The following is a 25,751-nucleotide window of genomic DNA, read 5'->3' on the forward strand; positions in this document are numbered from 1 at the left end:
ATTACAGAAAATTGTCACTCATTCATAAAAGCTGAAATACCAAAAAATATTACACATAGGAAAAACAAAATATTGAGGATCATTAATCAGAGATTTGGGGAATGGAAATAGAAGAAAATAGCAGTTTTTCTGCCCTCTGGTGGCAATAAAATCAACTGCAGCATTACTCAAGTAATGCATAATAAAATATCCCTGTTATGAAATCAGATTTTACACCCCAATGCCAAAATGTCTGTAATAAAAATCCTGATTGCTACATTCCAAATTTCAAGACTGTTGGACTCTTTGTTATTTACTGTGTTGAACGTTTAGTTAGACTATTTTAATAGGAATAGAAACTATTTTTTCTTCCATTTCATTGCTGTATTTTATATATTCAGTAGACTATTTTATTCCAGGATTATTTCATAAAACTATATGTAAATTGATATCCAGAAAAGAAGCTACTTCCATCTATAATAAGTCTCCAAATAAATTTGTCAACAAATTTAAAACTATTTTTTTTTTTACTCAATCCTATAAATAAATGGGTTTTCAGAGTAGTTTTCCACCAGAAAATATTGTGCTGGTTTATCGCACCTGCACATTTATGTTGAACAAATTAAGTACTTTATATTTCCCTTTCCCAAAGCCTTTTAACTACCTGATCAATTTTAGAGTGAAATGAATTTCATCTTCAATTTAAGAACTTAGAATAGTAAATTCATTGTATATATTATTTTCTCAGTATTATACTTTTAATGAAAAATTTTCAGAAAAAATAAACACTTGTTTTCTTTTCTTTTTTACTGTAAATGCGTTATTTACTTTCAGTGCCAAGTAAGTTTTCAAATAACTTGGGATGCATTTTTGCACACACACTACTCTGACCTCCTTTGAGATGAATGAAATTGCTTACATGCTTAAAGGCATTTATTTATTCCATGAAAAAGTCCATGAAAATTACTGTTGGCACCTTTTAAAATAAATGTATTGCTTCCTGGAGGGGTAAGTCTTTTTTTGTTGTGTGTTTGTCTAATCAATGTTATCAGAGAAATAAACAGAAGGTATGATCTACTGATCTAAATAATACCTAGTGAAGAACGACCTCTGTCCGAGTATGGGGAAAAACTGCAGGTGATAAAGACAAATCAACTTCCAGGAAATGTGCGTTTTATTCGGTTCTAAAAGTGCGATCATCCTGTTGTCCCCGCCCTCTCTATACACGCACAGACACCCCTCCAATCCTGGATCCGTACTTTCTCTAAGAATGTGCACCGGGGCAGACACGGGGTTGGGGCTGTCTGTCTCCTCGGTTCCCGCTTATAAAATCTCATTCGGGTACCTCCTTCAGGATTCACTCCCCTGGAGTCCCCAGGTGCCCTCCCCGGCCTTCTTCCACCTGCCCCTCTCCTGTCTGACATTTTCGGACACTTTTGTACTTTCTGAGGACGCGCTCACCCTCCTCCTCCCCAGCCCCCTCCCTCCGCTCCCAGAATTAAAACAAATCAAAACCTTATTATGGTAAACTGAAATGTCTCCTTTTTTTTTTTTTTTCTTCCCCTTCCAGGTGTTTTGTTTTTTTCTGTCTTATTCCACCTACTCTTGAAGTGCCCCCCCGAGTTCACAAATTTCTGCCACGGTCTGTCTCTGCCTGTTTCTTCCCTTTCCTTCTGAGGGGCAGAGAGGGGGGACCGGCGCGGGCGGGCAGTGGGCAGGGTCCCGGGAGGCGGGCGGACCTCCGGCTCCGCGCCCACCGAGGGCGGCCTCCCCGGCTCCGCACCCGCCCAGGGGCGCGGCTCCCGGCTGGACGCGCACCGGGTGGGAGCGGCGGCTGCAGCGGGGGGCGCCGCGCCGGGAAGCGGCGGGGGCCGGGGCTGCGCGCGGGGGCAGAGGCGCGGCCCTCGGAGGAGCCCCGCACGTTCGGGCCCGTCTGCAAAGCCAGCCGGCGGAGGACAACGGGGCCAGGGGTTGGTCACCGGAGGCGTGCCCGCCCTACACGGGCCCCCTCCCACGCTCCCCGGCGCCCCGCCACACCTGCCCGGCCCGGCCCCACTTCTAGCGCCCGCCGCGCCCCGGACGGCGAGAGGCAGCTGAACCGGGGGTGGCCTGGGGGAGAAAGGGGCAGCCACTGGGCATTTCCTCCCGCTGCCTGGAGCCTGGCAGTCCCGGCTGCCATCAAGTCCCCCACCCACCGCCCCCATCAGTTCCTCCGGGCAGCGGGGCAGGAGGAGGCGCCGGGGGAGACGAGGCAGCCCGGGGATGCCAGCTCCTGGGCGAGGTCTCCCCGGAAGGAGGTTTGCTCTCCCACCAGCGTCCTCTCGGGGCGCCTTGGGGGAGTCAGGGCCACCCCCCGGCGCTCAGGTGAAGCCAGCCCGACCCCCTCAGGAAAGCCGCGGTCACCTCCATCCTTCGCTCGCCAGCCCTCTTCTCCCCAGCTGGGAAGCCCAAGTTTACCCCCCAAAGCAACGGCAGTAACTTTCCTAAGAGCGCCGAGGAGGTGGGGGTGGGCTGAGCAGGGAGGTGTCCGAGAGGTCTCCCGCTGCACCCAAAACCAACAAGCTTTCGAAAAGCGTCTCTTACCACCGATTTGGCCTCCAGGCTCCCCTTCGGCGAACTGAAGCCGGTCCATTAAGAAGTGGCAAAGTAACACAACTCCTGCAGCAGCCAGCTCGGCCCTCGGGAACCGCGCCATGCCGCCGCCGCCGCGACCTCCCTCCGGCTCTTCCTTCGCGCCAGTCCGCCCCGGCGCCCCGGGCTCACCGCGGGGTTGGGGAGGTCGGGGCTTCGCGCCGCGGACGGTTCTCCCAGGCGCAGGGCGGCCTTTGTCAATTCCGCTGGGATTTCACACGCGGGAGCCGGGGAGAGGGAGGGCGTACCGGGGGGAGCGCGGTCCTCCTCTCCGGAGGACCTCGGGTTTCTCTTCGCAACTTGCCACCACGCTCGCAGCCCGCACCCCGGACGCAAAACCACCGCGGCGGGGAGGAGAGACCACCCGCCGCCGGGCCTCGCAAGCTCGGCCTCCGCACCGGCGGCGCCACCCGGCTGCCTTCCGAGCCCCCGCGAGGCGCTCCGCGGGGTTCACCACAGACCCAGCTCCGCCGCCGACGCGGGTGCCGCCTCCAGATGCCGGAGAGCAGTCGGATCCGAAGGAACTTTCCCCCAGGCTTGGGCTGGCCGCCGCGGGAGGTTCGGGTTCGCGGAAAGGGGGTTCGGGTGGACTGGCGAAACCCCTCCGACAAGTTTTTCTTCTTTTCTCTGCCCGACGCCCGGCGCGCGTCCTTGCTCGCCGCCCGAGGGATGGGCAGCCGCGAAGAGCCGAGCCCGGGGGAGGCTCAGGCTGCAGCACTCTCAGATCCGAAGTCAGGGAGGAAAAAACAAAACAAAACTGTGTTTTAAAAAAAGGGAAGAAGAACAAAGAAATGGGTAGGAAAATAATCTGGCTGGAACCTATGGAGAGAGGGCTCCTCCCGGCTAAGGAGGAGGTGGCCCCAAGCCCAGCCGAACCCCGGAGTTTGGCGGCGGAGGAGGCTCCGCCGTGGCCGCGCTCCCCGGCGCCCCGGCTCCCAGCTTTGGGGAGGGAAGGCAGCTCGCAATTTGCCAGAGCGGCCGCCGCACCCTCCTCCCACTTCCCTCCCCCTCGCTCCTCCAGCCTCTCCCACCTTCCTCCCCGAAACCGGCAGCTACACCGACCTGTCCAATGGCTGCACTTCCCCCGGCGCTGGTGGAGGAGTCGCCGAGAGGTTAAACCCGGGGAGCAAGGCAAGGGGGAGTCAGGGGGTAACTCCCGCGCGGCTCGCCCCCCGCAGCCGGCGGCCCCGAGCGCGGGGAGAGGCAGCGAGAAGGCCGAGCCGGGAGGGGAGGGGCGGGCGGCACCTCCGTGCAGCCTGGGCGCCATCCCCGCACCTGGCTTGCCCTCCGGCCAGTGGCCCCCGCACCGCCTGGCTCTCGGGTCGCCTTCGCGCCAGACTGGGGGGCGGGGAGGGGGGGAAATTGCGTGGGGGGGGGGGGGCAGGCTGCGGGGGATCGTGGCCGTGAAGAGGTTCTTTCTGGACGCAGAAGGGTTAATTGGAGTTCTCCTGTCCCGGGAGGGCTGGTCTGGCAGCGGATGGTGTGTGAGGAAAGCAAACCAGAGCGGGTGTGCTTAGTGACCCCGCGAAGCCCCTTGGAACCCCAGACCCCCAAGGCGGGTGCAGGGAGGAGGCGCGGGGCGGCGTGGTCCAGCCGCCACAGCTGCTTTGTAAAGTGTCCGCCGGAGCGAAAGCGAGAGTTTAAAGAAACAGGAGACCCATTGAATGTCCTGCGGGGGCTGTGGCCGGCTTTGCTAGCTAGTTTGTTTTTGTTTGGGGGGCTGTGTGTGTGTGTGTGTGTGTGTGTGTGTGTGTGTTTCCCAGCTCGCGGATGTGCTTTAGCATTAACCCTTCGCACCCCTTTCATTAGTTTACATCTTATTTTGCAGTTAATGTCATGTTAACGGGATAAATGCAAAGAAAGAAAGCAAAGCATACTGGTTAAAAGTACAGACTCTATAGCCAGACTGGGCTGGAATGCCACCTACCCCACTGAACAGTTATGTGACAGCAGTTTCTCTAATCTCTTGGTACTTCAGTTCGCGAGCCATCAAATGGAGAGAATTGTAATGACTCCCTTATAGGTGTTGTATTGGATTAAATGAGTTAATACTGCAGACTTAAAGAATAGAGATCAGTGCCTGGCTCAAAATACACGACTTCATGAGAGAGAGAGAGAGAGAGAGAGAGAGAGAGAGAGAGAGAGAGAGAGAGAGACTGACTCTGGAGGGGTGGCTCAGTTGGTTGGAACATCCCTCCCATACACCAAAAGGTTTGGGTTAAATTCTACTGAGGACACATACCTAGGTTGCCAGTTGGATCCCAGTCAGGGGCTGGACCTGAGACAAGCAATCCATATTTCTCTCTCACATCGATGTTTCTGTCTCTCTCCCCCTTATTCGTTTTAGAAAAAAAAAAATCAATAAAAACATATCCTCGGCTAAGGATTTTTTTTTTTAAGAGAGAAAGAAATATCTGTTCATGTTTACCAATGTCACCTCCCAAAAAATAATTTTTTAAAAAAGAGCAAGAAAGAGAGGAGAGGAGAGAGTCCTAGATCAAATGGAGGTTTTGGTTCAGTGTTCTAAGTGCAAAAGGTCTAGTTAGTCTCTTCTTGTCCACTCTGTTCCATGCTCTGAGGAGTTTATGGATGCCATCCATAAGTACTTTGATTTTGTCACAATACTGGATCCCAATAAACAAACTACTCTGCTAATTTGATGCCAAATGAATGGCTCTCTCATGGTCACTTAGCTGGTGAGAGGGAAATCATGTTTTCTCCAAGTCAATACTCAATTTTCTTTTTCTTTCAGAATATATATATATATATATATATATATATATATATATTCAGAATTATATGTAAATATATAGAGATCGAGATCCTTGCTCTCCCAGCAGGTTCATTTCTTCCTTCTCAATATATGTAGGTAACCAAGAATATTTAACTTCTATGAAACATTACATATAAATTAGAGTACCTGGGACACTATTTAACATTAAGTTGGACAACTGAGTATTCTTACCAAAATGTGATTTTCATTTCATTGCTGTTGATTTTCTTTTCTGTCTGCATCCTTAGTGAGGTTACTATGTCATGAATCTATGTGGAAACCGTCCTAAAACGGTACTTCGTGCAGCTCCAATTCTCATTATATACAAAATCCTGGGAGCCCAGCAGAAGTCATTTACTTTCACAACAGAAAAACGGGTGTCTCCTGCTTCTCTGGGAAGAAGCAAGTCCCCACCTCTCCCTGGTATCATAGTCTCCTTTTTTCCTTTATTGTTATGTGTGCAAATTAGCAGTGTTTATTTTTCTTACTTGTTGTCATCAATGCTTTGCCCTCCTGATTGAAGCTACTAGTATATACCTTCGGTGGAAATTTGACGCCCAGAATTGAAAGGGAACCCAGCAGTAATTCAGAGTGAGTCTGGAGAGGACTTATCCATCTCCATCTCACTGGTGCTGCTCCATTATTTCATTTTACTCATATTTGAATCTTATTCTGAAGAGCTGACCTCATAGAAAGTAAGTATAGAGAGAAGATGAAGGTAATGAAAAGTCAATCATTCATGATGATTTAGTGCCCAGAACTAAGAAAGAAAAAAGATGTCATTATAATAAACTTAGGCTTTGATGTTTTGCCTTAAATGTCAACCAATAAATTTTTGTAAAAATATGTTTTTCTTTACATTATAGCAAGCAACCAATAATTAAAATATATTTAAGATAATATGTTCAAAGTGAAATTGAGTTGATTACTGAAATAACCCTGGCTAATTAAAAGAGAGTAAATCATTGTGGCCTAAATGATTTAAGTTTGCCATATACATTTTGCCACAGAATTGTCTATTTCAATTTCATGGAGAGGAATTAGGATTTCCTTGTGGAAAAAGTTTAATCTTCCATCTTACTATAGTCATAAGAACTAAATTGCTGTTTTGTTTTTCTTTGTTTTCTCCCCCCCCCCCCCCCCACTTCCTCCCAGCACACACTGGTTTAATATTAGCTACCCTTTCAATGAACAAACAAATCAGGAGTCACAAAAGAGTACTGTTATCCGTGGGGAGTTCTCTGTTCCCCACCTGTTGCAGGTGAGAGTGGGCTTCTTGTCATATCACAAGAAAAAAAAAATGATTTTAGGGGACTCACATGGGAGAATGAGATATTGCAGAAATCTATATTTCTGTGGATTTAAACCCCTGAGCTTCCAAGGTCCCATTTCCCTTTGTCCCACCAAGGACAAAGTCCCATTTCGTTTTCAGCAGGGCTAAGATCAAAGCCAGTATCCAGAGTTTCCACGCCATGTTGGGGGACAGTCCAATCCAGCATCAGGCTAGCTTAGTTTGTGTTCCCAGTTGCAGTACATCAGTCCATTGCATGTGGGGTCCTCAGGGCCGCATGGCTATGGGGGGAACACAGGCCAATGCAAGAGAGCCACATAAGAGCCAAGAGCGCCAAGAGAGAGAATTCCTTTGTCTGGGGGATTATGCATTCCCAAATTTTCATGGCTTGCAGTGGCCCTCACCCCCTCGGGCCAGTGATTTCTGTTCTGAGGTTTGGCTGGCAGCACACGCCTTCTCTACACCACCCCAACTTCACTGTGCATGTGCCCATCTCCTCTTTGTCCAGGCCTTTCCCCGGTGATCTGCAGGGAATAGACTGTGGTTCCCTGGGGAGTGTAAAGTTGCAGCTTCCTGGTGAAGCTGCCCCAATGACCATCCTTATAATGTCTGGCCTTCTCTTTGCTTCTTTCCTATTACTAATAACTAGCTAATTACCATGGTGTCAGTACCACTTTAGTTCTTTGTGTATGACAAAGATGTGGAATTCACAGAACATTCCCTCATTTAAGATCTTAAGATAATATTTCAGAATCACTCTCAACAATGTAGAACTTTAGGCAGACATTAGCACCTGAACTAATGTCTGTACAGATATGAAACCTGTTTGCAACCCTTATCTACACCAACTTTTGGAGAGGTTTTTAAACATCCTAAATGCAGTTTTATCTTTATGAAGGTAATTACAATTACCCATTTCATCCCACCTCCAACATTCACATTGAGTATTTCCAAAGACCTGTCCTAAATTGAAACTTGGCTAACAGATACTCATTATGCTCAATATTTTTACTTGTTATTAGTCTCCTCGGATGTTCTACTTCTTTTGGAGCCAGATTTGATATTTTGTATCTTTCTCAGAATTTGTCTGTTTGTTACCTAATTTGTTGGCAAACTGTTGTTCATAATATTCCCTTACGGTTGGTAGTAATGTTATCAGTATAAGTAGAGTTCTTGGGGGGGCCTTGAGTGCAGGAAGCCTCTGCTCCCCAATACTGTCAGTGCACCAAGGAACGCGGAAGTCCGATGGACCTTGGACATTAGCAGGGTTGATGCTAAGCACTGAGTGTTGAGATATCAGTGGCTCAAGGCAATTCCCTAACCTGATAATCCTTTTACTGTTTACCAAACTTTACCTTTGATATGCCTGTATGCATTGCTAAAGGGAAAATGTGTATTCAAATAAATAAATAGCGGACCAGGCCAGAAGTCAGTGTCTCTCTTCAAGAAAGAGGCTCCCCCTGGCCCCCAATGCCTTCTAAATTCATATTTCTTATTTAGCATTTTTATTTGTGCATTGGCCCTTCCTGCAGATCCTGAACCCCACCTTAAAGGTAGCAGCACTTGAGGAAATGAATTTCCTGAGGCCCCCATGGGAGGATGGGGTTTAGTGGAAAGCTTACTGATGATGTAAAATTAAAGGGGTCCTCCTCCAAGGTCCCATCTCTATTCATCTCGCCATGGAAGATATACAATCTTGTCTTTGGCAGGTCCAGAATAAAGGCCACTGCCCAGAATTTCTGTTCCATATTAAAGTCCAGTCCAGTCCAGCATCCTGTGTGTAAAGTCCGAATGGCCAATAGGCCACGTGGGTGTGGGGAGAGAATGAGTGAACGCACGGGTAAGTGCACATCATGGAGCAACTGAGAACAAGAGAACAAGAGAGAGGGAAATCTGTCTGGGATCACCAGGACCTTATTTAAACTAACCAATTAACTTTCCAAGATTTCCCACGCTTCTGATGGTGTCCACCCCTAGCCAATCCATTGTTCCCAGGCTAGACTGACAGGCAAGCACCTTCCCTGCACCATTTTGACTTTATTGTGCCACTCTCCCCACAACAATCCAATACCACCAGGTGTGAGAAGGGAGGTGTGTTAATCCCCTGGGAGGAATATGCTGTGTGAAGCCATAGCTTCCTGATAAAGCTTCCTAGGTGACCGTGCTTACAATGTCTGAGTTCCCTTTGCTTTCTTTCCTTTATTAGTAATATTAACTAGTTCATTAGGGTGCCAGCAGTAATGTCCACTTTTTCATTCTTGATATTACTAACTTGAGTCTTTTCTCTTTTATTCTTGAGCAATTGAGCTAAAGGTGTGTCAATTTTGATTATTCAAAGAACCACCTTTGGGTTTTGCTGACTTTTTCTATCCTTTTTTTAAATTCTCTATTTCATGCATTTCCCTCTAATCTTTATTTAATTTACTTAACTAGTAGCCCATTTGCAGGAAGAATCCTGCAAGCGGCCGCTGCGGCTGCGTGCACTGCTGCTGCTGCTGCTGCTGTTGTGGCCACTGTGCCTGCACCCACGCGCCGCTGCCGCCTGCCCCGCTCCACCCCACCCCGCCCCGTCCTGCCCGGCTTTCCCTCTGGCAGCCACCTTGCTTTCCGCTTTTCCTCCCTCTTTCTTCTAAGTTGTCTTCAGTCTTCACTCCTCAACGTATGCAAATTAACCGCCATCTTTGTTGGGTAATTTGCATACTCACCCTGGCTGGTGGGCATGGCTTTGGCTTGTGGGCGTGGATTGGGCGTAGCGAAGGTGCAGTCAATTTGCATATTACTATTTTATTAGGTAGGATTCTGCTTGCTTTAGATTTAACTTGTTTTAATTTTTTAGGGTGAAAAGTTAGGATATTGATTTTAGATATTTTTTTCCAAATTTATTGATATATAATTGACATATAACATTATGCAAGTTTAAGCTGTACAATGTGATAATTTGATACAAGTATATATTGAGAAATGTTTACCACAATAAGGTTAATTAATGCACCCTTCACCTTACATATTTATCATTTTGTTGTTATTGTTATAGTGGGAATATTTAAGATCTAAGCTATTAGTGACTTTCAATATACTATATAGAATTGTTAGCTATAGTCCAAAAGCATACACAGAAAACCCAGAATGTATTATTCTTAAACTGGAAGTTTGTGCCCATTGACCAGTATCTCTTCATATCCCCCACCCCTCAGTCCCTAACAATGTCCAATATACTTTCAGTTTCTATGAATTCCATTTATTTTAGACTAGAGTCCCAGTGCACAAAATTTGTGTACAGGGGGCTGTGTGTCCCTCAGCCCAGCCTGCACCCTCTCCAATCTGGGATCCCTCTCACAATACAGGACTGCTGGCTCCCAACCGCTCGCCTGCCTGCCTGGCTGATTGCCCCTAACTGCTTCTGCCTGCCAGCCTGATCACCCCCTAACCACTCCCCTGCCAGCCTGATCGATGCCTAACTGCTCCCCTGCTGGCCCAATTGCCCCTACCTGCCCTCCCCTGCTGGCCTGATCGCCCACAACTGCCTTCCCCTGCTGGCCATCTTGTGGTGGCCATCTTTGACCACATGGCGGCGGCCATCTTGTGTGTTGGAGTGATGGTCAATTTGCATATTACCTCTTTATTATATAGGATATATGGGATTATACACCTGAGTGGGTTTAAACATCATTTGTCATTCGTTGATGTTTCACTTACCATAATGTCCTCAAGTTTCATCCATGTCATTATAAATACTTCTTTTTATATGGATAAATAATATTCATTCATTTATTAATACATTTGTATCACATTTTGTTTTATCCATTCATCTGTTTTATCCATGGACATTTAAGTTATGTCTATGTCTTTGCTATTGTGACTGTAGCTGCAATGAATGCAGGGGTACAGATAACTCTCTGAGATAGTGATATCACTCAGAAGTGAGATTTCTGGATCACTTTTAATATTTTCAGGACCCCCCATACTGTTTTCTATAGTGACTGAACCAATTTACATTCCCGTCAACAGTGAACAAGGGCTCCCTTTATGCTACATCTTCACCACCATTTGTTGTTTTCACTTGCCTTTTTTATAATAGCCATTCTAATAAGTTTGAGATATCTTGTGATTTTGATTTGATTCAGCAAGTGAAAAAGATAGCACAATAAATAAAAATCCTTTAGGACACATGCATATATTATGGTGCCACATTTACATGGCTAGCATGTAGGTAAAATTGAGTTTTTCATCTGTTGATCTGGATACTGATTGCTGGCTGATATTTAATGTTTTTCTGTTTTATTTTGTTTCATGTTTAATGTTTGTCTGATTTTTTTGTCTCATGTTAATATACTTTGTGTAAAAAAAATCTCTAATTTATTCTCAACATTAAGAATGATAAGTCATAACACACACAAAAAGTCTTAATGAATTGCATATCAAGTAATGAATACTTGATATGTCCTTTATGTCACCAGTTTTGCAATAAGCATGTTTTGTTTTGTATCCAGTTAGTCTGGTTTCAGCCTTTATTCTTTGTCACTGGTTTCTGAATTTCCTTGGCAATCTGGTTCCTCCCTGAAGGTCTCCTTTGCTTCTTTAAATATTATAATTTTTTCTTATTAAAGATCATAATTCTATTTCTAGTTTGTCTTTTCTTTTATTCTGCAATAAGAAAAATACTATGGAGCTTATTTATTATAAACATTTTATTATTGCTAGGAAGGAAAATTAAGATGAACACAATTACAAATATACACTACTTAAACTTGAGAAATGTTAATAAGTTATCACAACTTCAGCAACCTTTATTAAGGAGTGAAGGCCAAACCTCACATGGGCTGTGGATGATTAACATCAACAAATGCAAGAGGCAGGATTTCTCATGCAATGTAATGCAAAAGCTTGAGAAGTCAAGTAAGGGTGTGGTGAGACGCTTTCAGCTGTACACTCAGTCAGCTGAAACCTGATGGCTCCAGTAAGTTTCTATACAGTCCTATAAACAGGCTGTCAACCACAGCCTTCTTGAAGATTCTTATCTATGCCTCTTTTTTGGCAGAATGAAAAGATAAACCCAAAATTTTGCAGATCATATTCTCTTCACGTGTAATCCTCAGAAGATCTGAACTAATATTTCTAAAGTTAGCAACTATTTCTGTTTCTTGTTCTGTTAAATAAATTCTGTTTCTTGTTCTGTTAGATAAATTCTATTATACTAGAAGAGGATTAGTAGACAAATGTGTAGGAAATTAGTTCAGAGTAATCTAATGGGTAATCCCCATTTTAACTGGAAACAAGTTTAAAATAGCTTTCAAAGAAGGTTAATGGAGATTGTATGGTCAAGTTCTACATGACACCTTTCAAAATGTGTAAAAACCAGGCAGATCTAGCAGCATCTTTCATTAGAGGAAGATACAAAATCCTGGTTAGAAGACATTGTGTTCCAGTGCATCCAAATCTGCTATTTAAAAATTTTAACCTAGAACAAATATTCCTATAGCAAATATATAGTGATGTATGTTATGAGGTATGTTAATACCATAACAAGTTGCCAGGACAGTCTAAAATACCTTTTTAGTTCATAACACTACTCAAATTGTATGTATTTCTGAGAATAAAAAACAGATTGTCAAAAGAAAAACACATGTGATATTTTTTGATTTGTTGATGATAGCCATTCTGACAGGTGTGAGATGGTACCACATTGTCATTTTGATTTGCATCTCTCAGATGATTAGTGACTTTGAGCATGTTTTCATATGTCTCTTGGCCTTCCTTATGTCTTCTTTCGAAAAGTATCTATTTAGGTCCATTGCCCATTTTTTTGATTGGGTTGTTTATCTTCCTTTTGTTAAGTTGTATGAGTTCCCTGTAAATGTTGGAGATTAAACCCATATCAGTGATAACATTGGCACTCACTCATTTGTGGATTATAATGAACAACAAAAAACTGATGAACAAAAACAGATCCAGAGACAGAGAAACATCGATCAGATGCTCAAACCTCAGAGGGAAGGTAGGAGAGGGTGGGGGTAAGGGGGAGAGATCAACCAAGAGACTTGTATGCATGCATATAAGCCTAACCAATGGATGCAGACCACAGAGGGTGAGGGTGAGGGCAGGAATGGGAGGTGGGGGGTGGGGCAATGGGTGGATAACCACATTTGTAATACCTTAATCAATAAAAACCCAAATAATTTGTGCTATAACTTGGAACACATTTATAATAAAAAATTGTTGTTTATATGAAAAAAAAGAAAAACACAATCAATACTATCCCATATTGAGTACATATGGAAAAATGTCTTATTAATTAACCAGAGACAGAAAGGGGTAAAGGCTATTTCATGGAATACATGGGATAATATTATATCAATCTAAGAAGTAATACTATGACTATAAACCATGAGAGTAACAAAAATAATCTTCAAGTAATATATTATTATCTACTTTGTGCTTTCCTACAGATTCCTGTTGACTTTATCAGAGTAAGGTATTTTCAAATATATAGAACTATGTTGCCATTATATTTTTATGATAGAATATCAGTATTATTTAATTGTGACTAACTCAATGAAATATGCAGTATTTATTGAAATTCTGCTAATAATAAAGGATCATTCAAACTCAGGTATTCTATGACCCACTTAAAATGACAGAGAAAACAGTATATAATTTGTGTAATCAAAGGCACATGAAAATTTTAGAATCTCTTACAGCATCAAAAATATTTAATGAATTCTAATGTGCTACTGTTAATGAATGCCATTTGCACATAACTGGAAAAGCCGACTAGTTTCTTTTAATACTTAGAGGATTCCATTTATTATTAAAGAATCCAATAACCCATTTTTTTCTAGCTCTACAAAGTCTGGTCTGACATATTTTACTACCTGTGTGTATTCTCTTCTGATTGAATTCTAGTTGTCCTGATTAAATCATCCATCACTTTTAGGAAGATTTTTTCTCCTTATTGGTTTTTGGTACTGCCTCACTAGTTTTAGCTACTTGCTATTTTCTCTTCCTGATATGTCACTTTGAAAATATTTCAGTGACTTTCTTATATTACATTTTCTAATAACATTTTAATGTTTACTTTAGTTTTAGCGAAAACGAAAACTTTTCCTATGCCTTTTCCTGCAGGCTTTAAGCCTTTCCATCAGTAAAGATAACTTAAATTTTGAAAATTTGGATTTCCATACATATTTGGGACCATCAATAAATAAGCAGCTCTCCAAATAGAAATCTTACCCCTCTATTGTCATTATACTGTATAGTTTGCAAGTATTCTGCACCCCTAAATCCTGTGACACTTAGGGAAAAGAGTTCTCTGATGTATTGGATTTAGATTATAATTAGCTACTTACATTTTCCTTGTTTTATGAACTAGGAAGCGTTTTGTATTAATCTTTTAGAAGATTATTTAAACTTTTTATTTTGTGAGGCCTGGAAAAGAAAGAGATATACATTTAAAGATTGAGGATTAACTTTTGAATTTATCTAATGAAGGTCAACCAAGATCAAGGTCCATACAAGAAATGTTTGCATTACAGTAGGAAGGACATATAAAATTGTTTCCTTGGCAGTATGGAGACAGAGAATGTGTGTAGGTAGGAAGAACAAAGGAACTCCTAACTGGAGTGGAGGAAACTGCATTGAAAGATAAAACTCAGGAGGTTGTACTTTAAAGACTCAGAAGATCTTTGAAAAGCTGTGTGAGGATGGAGCATGGTCTAAACAGAGATGTATATAAGCAAATGATGACCATGTATAATTGACATGAAGTAGTACACGGAGAGTGAGTTTCTGGAGATAGTACCAAGGAATGATTTCAGATAGAGGACAGAGAGATATACAGAGATAATATCATCAAAGGACAGTCAAGCAGTTATAACCACAGGATGATCTCTTTCTCCATTCCAAATGATACCCCAGAGTCCTAGCATCATCCACTTACCATGTGACTTGTGGAGTCAATCTTGTAAACTATAAAACTGGGTCCAAGATTAGTAATGGCAATTTGAATCAATATCTAAATTTTCATTTTAATCATGATAATATTTTTCTTTATTTTATTTACTTTTTTTCATTATCATTTACCCACATATCCTCTTCCACCTCCGCCTTTCCCCCACGATTGCCACACTGTTGTCCGTGTGAGTTCTTTCTTTCTTTTTTTGACCCCTCCCTCCACCACCCCAGTATATAAATTTGATTCTCAGTAAGATGCACGTTGATACCTCTTGCAGGGCTAGGGGGGAAAGCAGGCTGAGTAGACAAAAAAAATAGTGTTATAGTTTGGTATTTGAGAAACAGAGAAAATCTACATTTTAAAGTACAAACTACAAAAAATACCACCTGAGCTAATGGAAATGCAAAAGAAGATTATGATCCTTAACTGGGGCTCAGGCACAGCTGGCACATGCCGGCAAGGGTCATATCAGAATCGTCATGAGAAAAGGTTGTGATTTTTATGTTTATCAAAGGAGGACATGAAATAACACAGAAAATAATGTCAGTGTGGTATAATGCCTAATCCAAGGCTATCACTCAAGTGTGTGTACCAGTCAGCATCTGAATAGATTTTTTTTCCCAATGCTCACCAGAGGATATGTTTATTGATTGTATTGATTGTTTTAGAGAGAGAGGAAAGAAGAGAGAGAGAGAGAGAGAGAGAGAGAGAGAGAGAGAGAGAGAGAATGGAACATCAATGTGAGAGAGAAACATGAGAAACATGAATCAGTTGTCTCCTGTACTTACCCCAACCAGAGATGGAACCCGCAACCTAAGTATGAGTCCTGACCAGGAATCAAACTAGCAACCAACCGAACCACCCATCCAGGGCAACATCTGAGTAGTTTTGACTGGCCTATTATCAAAGCAGGAATTGGACTAATTTAATGATACTTTAAAATATGTAATTATTGCCAAATTCATAATCAGTTATAAATCATCAGTTCAAATATAAGCCTCATAATTGTACGGTAGATACACATCTGACATTATATTAAAGTGGCTTTAATGAAGCTCTATAGAACAAATCTTAGAAACATGTGACATTAGCCCATAAAGCACGACTTTAAGATTACTCACTCCTTGAACTGTCTCCATCAATATCACCAAGTATGCTTGCTTTGTATGCATACTTCTGCTTCATGCACCTGCCTGAGGATTCTAATTCAATGAGTCTGAGTTGGGGTGAAATGTGGGAAACTAATTTTTTAACAGATCTTTGGGTGCTTACATGATGCAAGTCATCCTAACACCACACTTGGAAAACACTTTCCTAGTGTAAAGGCATGACATTAAAGATCCTATTCATTATACATGTGTGTATAAATGCATTTTTATTATCCCTCATTTTTTCATGGTAAATTACAGTAAGCTTAAAAGAAAAGGAAAGGTACCTCTATAAAATAATACATGATGTTTTAAAAATAACCTTCTTTAGCATCTAAATTTCTGCATTCAGTCTTATTGCTCAGAGAAGAAAGTAAGCATAAATTAAAAACTGAATATAAAGCACATTCCTCTAAGATTAAATCAATTTATATAATGAGGTGTTGTCATTCAGGATTTAGAAAGTAATAGCCAAGTTGAGGACAAGCCCATCTCATTAAATAGCTCCTCCTTGGTTACGAGTTATTATCAGTCAGAGCTCAAATCCTTTTGATTCTAAAACAATAGTGAAACTTATTTGGCTTTTTAACGACATTTGTGGGAACCTTGCTCCCTTCTTGTTTCATTAATCAAAATAAGTAAAAAAAATATTATATGGAGCAGCTTATTCGTACTTCTTTTAAGGGATACAATTTCTATCTCAGAAAGAGACTAGCCCTTTAATATAAATACAGTCTCTCATTGTGTGTGTAATGCAATATACAGACAGACATCTATCATTTAATTATTCATTTCTACTCTTTAATTTTTTTTCATTCAAATTAATAAACAAACCATGTTGTTCACAGCTTTATATGAGAAGAAAGTACATAATAGTTTGTTTGTGGAATTTAAGAAATATAATAAATGCTTTGTGTTTCAAGTACTACGCAAATACTAGTTTTTAGCCCTATAAGCTTTTGCTTTTTAAGATATTTTACAGGAGTTAATTCAAAAAGTGTACCTTTTCAATGGTAATAATGTCTATCTTGTGGCTCTTACATAAAGTATAATATATAAAAATTTGTGTTGGAATATTTAGATTGACCAGAGTAAAAGAAGTGTCCTTCTAAATGACTCGATTGTTTCAATATAAACTTAAAGTGTCATATATGTAATTTGCAATCCTATTCTAAAGTTACATATCTTAAGAAGCCCTTATATTGGAGACATTTTATTTGGTGAGTTCATTAAGCCAAAATCCTAGTTTGTGATATCTTGTAATAGGAATGGATCTTCATCCTCATAGCTGAGTTGTGTTCTGCTTAAGTAGAGGGTTTGCTCAAATTCTGACCAAGCTTGTCAAAGGGACCTATTCTCAAACTAGACTGTCAAGTAGCCTGTGTGACACCCTAATAAAACAGTAGAATTACAGTAAAGGAAACAATATCCTTTTCTTCCCAGTTCAGGGCACAGGAACTGTGACAAATTTAGCAATGGCTTGTAAGTGCATAATTTGAAGATTTCATAAGTTTAACTTATATTAAGACTTTGAATGTGAGATGAAATAAACAGAGATCTAATGCACATCTAGAAAAAAAGTTGCTATGATCAGTACATTCTTTATGTTAACCATTTTTCTTCGTCTTTCTCTTAATGTTTTTGTTTTTTTTTGCTTTTTACTTCCTATGAAGACTCATATTTTTGAGTCTAAACATATTATTGTCATAAACAAGTTATAATTTACGATGTTGGCTGTGTTTCTTCAAGTTTTTCTTAAGATTAAAAGAAAACCCTGGCGCTTGCCTTGTCAATGTGTTATACTAAAATTGGAACCATACGGAGATTACATAGCCAGTGTGCAAAGATGACTCACACATTTGTGAATCCTTCTGTATTTGTCAGTATATGTCTTGGAAGAGATGGGGCAAGGAAGCAGAATATGAAAGCAAATTCAAGGATACTCAACCTCCACCACTTATATTTTACTTATTATATACAAAATCTAGTGTTAGCAAAAGTTAATCTTGTTGTGTGAATATAGTGTTTGTTGTATGATTCTCTAATATATCTGTATTTTAAAGTATAACAATCAATTATTATAACAGTTGTCCCATTTCCAAACCTAAAAGAAAATTATCAGAAGTGCATGCCAAGATTTATTCATAAGAATAGTCTCCAGTATTATTTATAACAAGAAAAAATTGGAAACAATCTAAAATTTGAATAATCATGATTCTTATGCATTTATTTGGAAATCTTATTTCCAAATTAGTTTCCTATTGCTGCTGTAAGAAATTAACACAAACTTAGTGGCTTAAAACAACACAAATTTATTACCTTAAAGTGCTGAAGGTCTAAAATGGGTCTCACTAGGGGAGAACCCTTCTTGCTTTCTTCAGCTTTTGGGGGCTACTGCATTCATTGACTGACTCTTGACCTTTTCCTCCTCACCTCACTCCAACCTTTTGCCTCCATCCTCATATCTCCTACCCTACTCTGACCCTCCCGCCTTTCTCTTATCAAGAACCCTGTGATCACGCTATACCTACCGGAATAACCCAGTGGAATGCCCTCATTTCCAGATGCTCAGATTAATCACATTTTCCAAGTCCCTTCCACCATGTAAAGTAACATATTCAAAGGGTCTGGAGATCAGAATGTGGACATCTTGGGGTGGGGCATTATTCAGCCTACCACATTATATAAGCAAACAAGGGCTTGTGAATATTTAAAGTATTTAGAACAGTGCCAGCCTGACAAAAAAGCACCCTCAATTGTGATTTGTAAAATGAATAGGTGAATACGTGAACTCATTTCACAGCCTGATCTAAGCCACTATCACCTTTTGCCTGAATAATTCCCATAGTCTCCTCACAGGCCTCCCTGCCGCCATCCATTTTCAGCAGAGCAGGCGGGGCGATCTGTTTAAAACATAAATTAGATTGTGTTTCTGCTGATGAAAAGACTACACCCATCTCACGCAGAGTGAAGCTCACACTCCTTGGGTGGCCTCCACAGCCCTCTACCAGGTGCACTCTCCAATGTGACCTATTTAAAGGAACCTCCTTCACTTGTATTCTGTACCAGCTTCACTCGCCCCTTGCTGCTGCTGAGTCTGTTCCCCACTTCACTTGAGGCTCCCTGTGCCTGGAATACTCTTCTCCAGACATTTACGTGCCTCGGATCCCCACTTCTCTCAGTCTTGGCTCACATTTCACCTCACTGAGTGCTACCCCGGCCACGTCATTTGAAATCTCAACTGTTCCATCATTTTTATGCTCCCAATCCCTCTTACCCAGCTTTGTTATTTTCCACAGCCCAATCACCTTTTATTATTCTAAAGTTTTATTTATTAAGCTTGTTATTGGCCCTCCCCTACTGAAATATAAATTCCAGTGGACAATGAATGCTGTGTTCCAATGACGTATTTGCATTCCTTTGAATAGGGCATGGCATGTAGTAAGCACTCAATAAGTAGCTGAGGAACAAGTGAGTGAGATCCCATTACATGCCAGGTTCTGTCCTAGGCACTGAGGCCACATCTGTCAACTTGATGGTTTCTCCTTTGTTGGAACTTCTTTTTCAGTTCTATCTGCCAAAATCTACTCCACCCAAGTCGCCAGTTGACTGACAGAAAAGAAAACACTAGATGAGAAGCAGAAAGACTGGCAATTATTAATTACCCTTGCTTTCCTTCATACCATCCCCACCCTTACCACTCCTATACTTTTGTCCCAATTACAGGAATTGTTTTACTGATGTTTTGGAGATTAATTCAAATGCATGTAGTTGTTAACTGTGGGTGCCGTGAGAAACATCAAAAAAACAACATGACAATCTGAATAAGGGTCAGGGAATAAACCAGTGGGAAATGAAAATGTTCCTTTCAACATTATATCATGTTACACACGCACATAGAAGAAAATGCCCATCTTCGGGGAGAATTGACTACAAAGCAAATTAGCCTTTGCAAAAGTTATTTTCTTATTGACTATCATTTCAAAACTGCTAAAGTATAAACCTCTGTCTGAAATGCGTCCTTCAGCATGTTACATGGAGTGCTGACCGAGTTATCAGGGGACTTCAGGCTGGGAGTTTTCCACTTGTTTTCCTGGACAAAGCACAGAGAACTGTCTTTAGAAATTAAGCAAAGCAGGGACATCAGTTGTTCATAAGCAAACGTTTTAACCTTCCTGGTTTATACTTTCCTTTTCCTTTCTTATACCAGGTACTCTTAAATTTGAAAAGAAACCACTGAGGCTGCACCTTTTGAACTGTTTCTAAAGCCGGGAAGTACGCGGCCAGAACACAGCAAACGGCTGACATGCAATTTCAGCTTTCTGATCTCAACTCTCAGGCTGCCCACCGATGAGCTTAAAACAAAGACCAAAGAATTTAATGGACTTTTCCACCCGATTTTACTTTCCTCTATTACAATGTACATTTTTAATTTTTAAAATATATATTTTTATTGATTTCAGAGAGGAAAGGAGAGGGAGAGAGCGAGAGATAGAAACATCAATGATGAGTGAGAATCATTGATTGGCCGCCTCCTGCAGACCCCCTACTGGGGATTGAGCCCGCAACCCGGGCATGTGCCCTTGACCAGAATCGAACCCAGGACCCTTCAGTCCCCAGGCCAATGCTCTAGCCACTGAGCCAAACCAGCTAGGGCCAGGCATGTGCCCTTGAGTGGAATCAAACTCAGGACCCTTTAATCCTCAGGCCGACACTCAATCCACTGAGCCAAACCAGCTAGGGCACAATGCACATTTTATCAAAACCATCAAGTATAAGTATTAAAGACACTATGTTTTAAAGACTTATTGAAAAGCAGCATTTGAAGAAATTCAACTACATGAGTACTATAGCCATTAATGTCCTTTTCATTTAAAACCTTCCTGAGGTTCTTCACATTTTATAGAAAATGTATAAATCCCAATTTCTCCTCAGATAGTCATCAAACAGTTGAAAGCAATGTACTCTCTCAATGGGCATCCATTATTTTATGTATTTTTGTGCTGTGAAAATCTATTAACCAGTTTTCATTATTTGGAGAACTTTTTAAAATAAGATTTGGAAAGGCATCTATATTTTGGAAATGTAGGTAAATTCTGGCTCATTCCAACAACGACAGTTTTAATACACTCAGATGTAGATAATTTCTGATTATACTCCCAAGTTAATAACATGAGTGTTATTAAGGCATTTTCTGATGACTTAACCACACATCAGATAAATTATTTTTTACTTAGAAATACTTTATAACTTTATTTTGAAATTGTACCCATCAGATAAATTAATTTTTACTTAGAAATATTTTTATAGCTCTACATGGAAATGTTATCATGCATTAAAGACAGAAATGTTAAAGCTTACATATTTTAGCCCAATTATTGATACCTCTAAATAACTACTAGTGATTGTTTGTTTTATTGTATTTCTAGCTTCAATCAAAAACAAAACAAAACAAAACAAAACAAAAACAACAACCTGAAACCTAAGTGTGACTTATTAGTTATATGTTCTGGAGCAAGCCACCCAGTACCTATGAGCTTCACTGTGTCTATGCTATGTAGATAATAATTCTTGCCCTACCTCACAGTAAGTTTGTAAAAATTAAATAATATAGAAGCATGTTGTAAACTCTAAAGCAACTAGAGATACAGTATTATTTTCTATTGGAGATATTAACTGCTTGAGTAAGTATCCTCAGCTTAAGTGTCACAAAATGTTCCCCCTATTCCCATATGATCTTTCCTTAGAAAACAGGGACCATGAGACACATATAACAAGTGTTACATGATTTCTCTTATATCATGTATGTAAAATAGTCAAATTCATGAAATCAAAACCAGAATTAAAGGAACAAATGGGGAGTTATTAACCTTCAGGGATAAAGTTTCAGTTACGTAAGATGAATACATTCTAGAACCAGCTGTGCAGCAATATATCTAGAGTCAACAATAACCTACTGCACACTTAACATCTGTTAAGAGGGCAGATCGCATGGTACATGTTCTTACCACAATAAAGTAAAAGAAAACAACCCTATTATGTGATTGTATGATCCTATTGAGTTCTATAGACACAGAACGTAGATTAGAGGTTAGCTACCAGGATCAGGGAGGAGGCAGTGTAAGAATTAGTAGTAGGTACAGAGTTTTTGCTTGGGGTAATGAAAATGTTCTAAACAACATTGTGAATGTAATTAAGGCCACTGCATTATACATTCTAAAATGGTGAAAATGGTAACTTTTATTTTATATATATATTACTACAATTATTTAAAAAACAGAGGCCCATGGGGGATGAAAGAAGGTGAAGAGATTATCTAAAGAACATATATGAATAGCCCATGGACACAGACAACAGTGCAGTGAAGGCCAGGAGGAGGGGCAGGGAGAGGATGGGGGTGGCAAAGTGTGTGTGTGGGGGGTGGGTAGTGGGGAATGGGAGATATCTGTTATATTGTCAACAATAAAAAATAGGGGTCCATGAAATTCTTTTTTCTCCACCTAGATTTATAATTAGACCTTTATAAAAGAATGTACATATATCTACTCAACAAATATTTATTGAATGTCAATTTCCACCTGTCCTTCTTTTAAGGACAATCCAAATGGCTCTTGTTTTCCTGTGTGGGGAATACAGATGTTTCAAGTGGTATTCACAAATCCTTCTAACTCTAGTGTTAAGTCAAGAACTTATGAATTGATGTTGATTCTTTTTTTTTTTTGCACTTTACTCTATTTATTTATCGATTTTTTAAATTTCTTTATTGATTAAGGTATCACACATTTGTCCTCATCCCCCCATTCCCATCCCACACCCCTCCCCACACATGCCCCCACCCCCTGTTGTCCTTAACCACTGATTAGGCTCATATGCTTGCACACAAGACCTTTGGTTGATCTCTCCCCTTTACCCCCACCCTTCCCTACCTTCCCTCTGAGGCCTGACAGTCTGATGCATGCCTCCTTGTTTCTGGGTCTGTTCTTGTTCATCAGTCTATGTTGTTCATTCTTTCCCCTAGATGAGTGAGATCATGTGCTATTAGAAATACACTTATAAGAACCGAAAATGAGACAAGCAATAATGGTTATGGTGACAGGCAAATGAATCAGTCTGTAGTGAGTTTCTTTCTGGGCCAACAGTTCTTTTGAGACCCAATTTCAATGCCCAACAGCTCCTTATGTGTACATGTCAGCACTGACATTACAGTTCTGGATGGTGGACAAATGGTGGTAATGCAGGTCCGACTCTCTCTGGTTTGGTCCTGGGCAACTTGCAGTGATGCACAGCTGCTAATGATTTTTGAAGAGGGCGATCTATGCACCCTCCTATTACTTCCTCACACTCTCTCTCTTCTTTATTGTGATTTTCACAATGGAGAAAACCGTACTGATTCTAACTATGAAGTCCATGTTAGCCACACAGGAAAATATAAGTTCATATCTTCTTTGTACCATAACTCTCCCAAGATCTACAGTTCCACCTGGTTACTCTGTGGATTGATATCTCAGCATCATCCACACTGCACTTACTGTCTAACCCATCCTTAGGCTTTTCCTTTGGACTCCACCATTTCTAATAATGCCAACATCATTCTCCAAGGCCCCCTAGTTTGAGAAGTTTTTGTGTTTCTGATCTAATATTTTTTTTTATTTCCTCTTCTTTCCATTCTATCGCTAACACTGTTCCCCATTTTACAAATTTTATATTCCAGGGCCTTAAAATCTTCAGCCTGGATTATTCAGTTATTAGTAAATTGCACTTCTGCCTTTGATCCTCCTTCTCCACTCCGTTGCCAGGGTAATCTCTCAGAGGATTATGCTCTTGCCCTCCTCCTTGAAATCTTCCCTGGAGTCCAGCTTCCTCACAGTGTCCTTCAAAGCTATCCTCAGCACTGCCCACCCTTCCACCTCTCTGTTCAGTGGCCCAGAAATGTCATTGCCTGTTCTTTGTACCAAAACCTGTATTTTTTTTTCTGTCTCTGTTTATTTGCTCATGACATTACACTTACCAAAAATCTACAGGGTAGGGAAAAAGTACTTTAATAGTTATTCATATAGAAAACAATATAATAATAAACAAACAAACAAACAAACAAATAAATAAACTGTGCTTTGCGTACTCACAACTGTAAACCTATCCTTGCTCAACCCTGTACAGCTAATTGCTCATTACATCCTCACTTCTTATCCTATCCAAAATTGAAGATCTAACTTAACACCTATATGGAAGAAACCCTAGCACAGAATGCAATCTTTCCTCCTTATGCCCATTGTTTTTTAAAAGATCAACAATTTTCATGTCCATGACTTGCTTTGCAGAGCTCATATTTTATCTGTTTAATGTTACTGAGCTCAGCACATTCTCAAACTGTCCTTGTACCTTACAGTATAGAATCAATAGGCAGACTACAAATGAAAAGAATCATGAGGGGGACAGAAAGGAAAAGTAGAGAGGAGAGCTTAGAGATGTTGAGAAAAGAGCTCACTATCTAGGACAGAGGAGGAAAATATAATTTTGGAAGAAGAAAAGGAAATATATTAAAGAAGCAATAAGTATATTAAAGAAACAAATGATTCACATTCTTCCCTTGACTGTTGGTTTTTCTCAGTTTTAATGGCTACCCTGTGTGCTCTCTCGAGTATTTGAAGGTCTTTACAGTGGGAGATAAGCGAGAGAAGCAGACATTCAATACTGATTTTTGCTTCATTTCTAGATTTTTTTTTTTAATTCCACTCTTTCTGGGAAATTTTCTTGTTTTACTAAGATATGAGGGTGATCAAAATTCAGTACCATTGTGACATTTCTGTGTTATAAGAAAATCAATTAACATCTTGTTCATTGCCTTATTTTTAAGAAAGAGGTCTGTTTGAATAACAAATTTACCCACCGTCTTAATTATTTTATTATTTGTCACTGATTCCCAAGACTCCATTATTAAACACTTAGACGTTGATGAGCCCTTTCTTAAAAATCAAATAAAAATATGAAGAAGTTGTCAATTTTGCTTTTAATAGTTAAAAAATTTTAAAGAGAGAACCTTTAATTTAATTAAACTGTATCCATGTCTTAAACATAACAAAAACGGACTCCAATGTAATAGAAAAATTAATCAATGTAATTAGCATCACGGCAATAATACCATTTATTGAATGTCTACCATACGCCAGATTATATGTGTGTGTGTGTGTGTGTGTGTGTGTGTGTGTGTGTGTGTACTCTTTACAGTAACAAGTTGTCACTGTTTTCAAACACATTTCTTACTGAGGACACTGACTTTCTAAGAGGATAAGTAACAAGCTCAAGGTTATGCAACTGATCAATTAGAGCGAAATTTTTAATACAGTGCAAGCACACGTACACATTTTCCACTCTGCCATAATGTGCTAGTCAAGATTAAACATTCTCCTCAAATTCTCTGCAGCATTCTAAAATATGAGAGAAAATATATAGGTTCCAAATCTTCCAAATATTTAAAATTCCCAGTAGAGGTTAACCCACTCCAGCTCTATTTAAAGGCATGCAATGCTTGTGGGTACCTATAGGTGTCACTAGCAGGCCTGAGGTATAAGCAGAGAAAATGCATGGATGAATAAGAAACCTGATAGAAGAAAAGCAAAAGAAAGAGAGAAATGAAGGAAAGAAATACTTTCGGTGAGGAGTGAGAATACCACCACCAACTGGCTACCAGATGCCTCCATTTGTGGGTCTACTTTAATATTTAAGGCATTTCTGGAAATGTGTGTGAAAGTCTCATATACAGCAGCCATATAATAATCAAATATAGGAAGAGTTTCTCTTCCCAGAGAATTTAAAAGGAAAAAAAAGCTACCTCTTTTTTCTGTTGAACCTAATCTTCAATGATAAAATTCCAACATTCCAAATACATATGTTCCTAAATTTGTTTTAATTTGACAATCAAATACATGGTTGACTTCCTTAAATCTAATGAGAATCTGGTGATGATACAATTTTTTTAAA

At 40.6% G+C, this 25,751-nt stretch overlaps 1 protein-coding gene across 1 annotated transcript in view; it reads right to left on the bottom strand.

Moving 5' to 3' along the window:
• PLXDC2 (plexin domain containing 2) overlaps positions 1–3,535 on the bottom strand; it is a 438,689-nt gene extending 435,154 nt beyond the window's left edge. Inside the window, exon 1 of the mRNA XM_079773569.1 lies at positions 2,563–3,535. Coding sequence (XP_079629695.1) covers positions 2,563–2,674 — 112 coding nt within the window. The 5' untranslated portion in view covers positions 2,675–3,535. The remainder of the gene's footprint in view (positions 1–2,562) is intronic.
• Between the last annotated feature and the right edge of the window lie 22,216 nt (positions 3,536–25,751).

This window comes from Cnephaeus nilssonii, assembly GCF_951640355.1.
Source record: "Cnephaeus nilssonii genome assembly, chromosome: 1".
Classification (NCBI taxonomy): Eukaryota; Metazoa; Chordata; class Mammalia; order Chiroptera; family Vespertilionidae; genus Cnephaeus; species Cnephaeus nilssonii.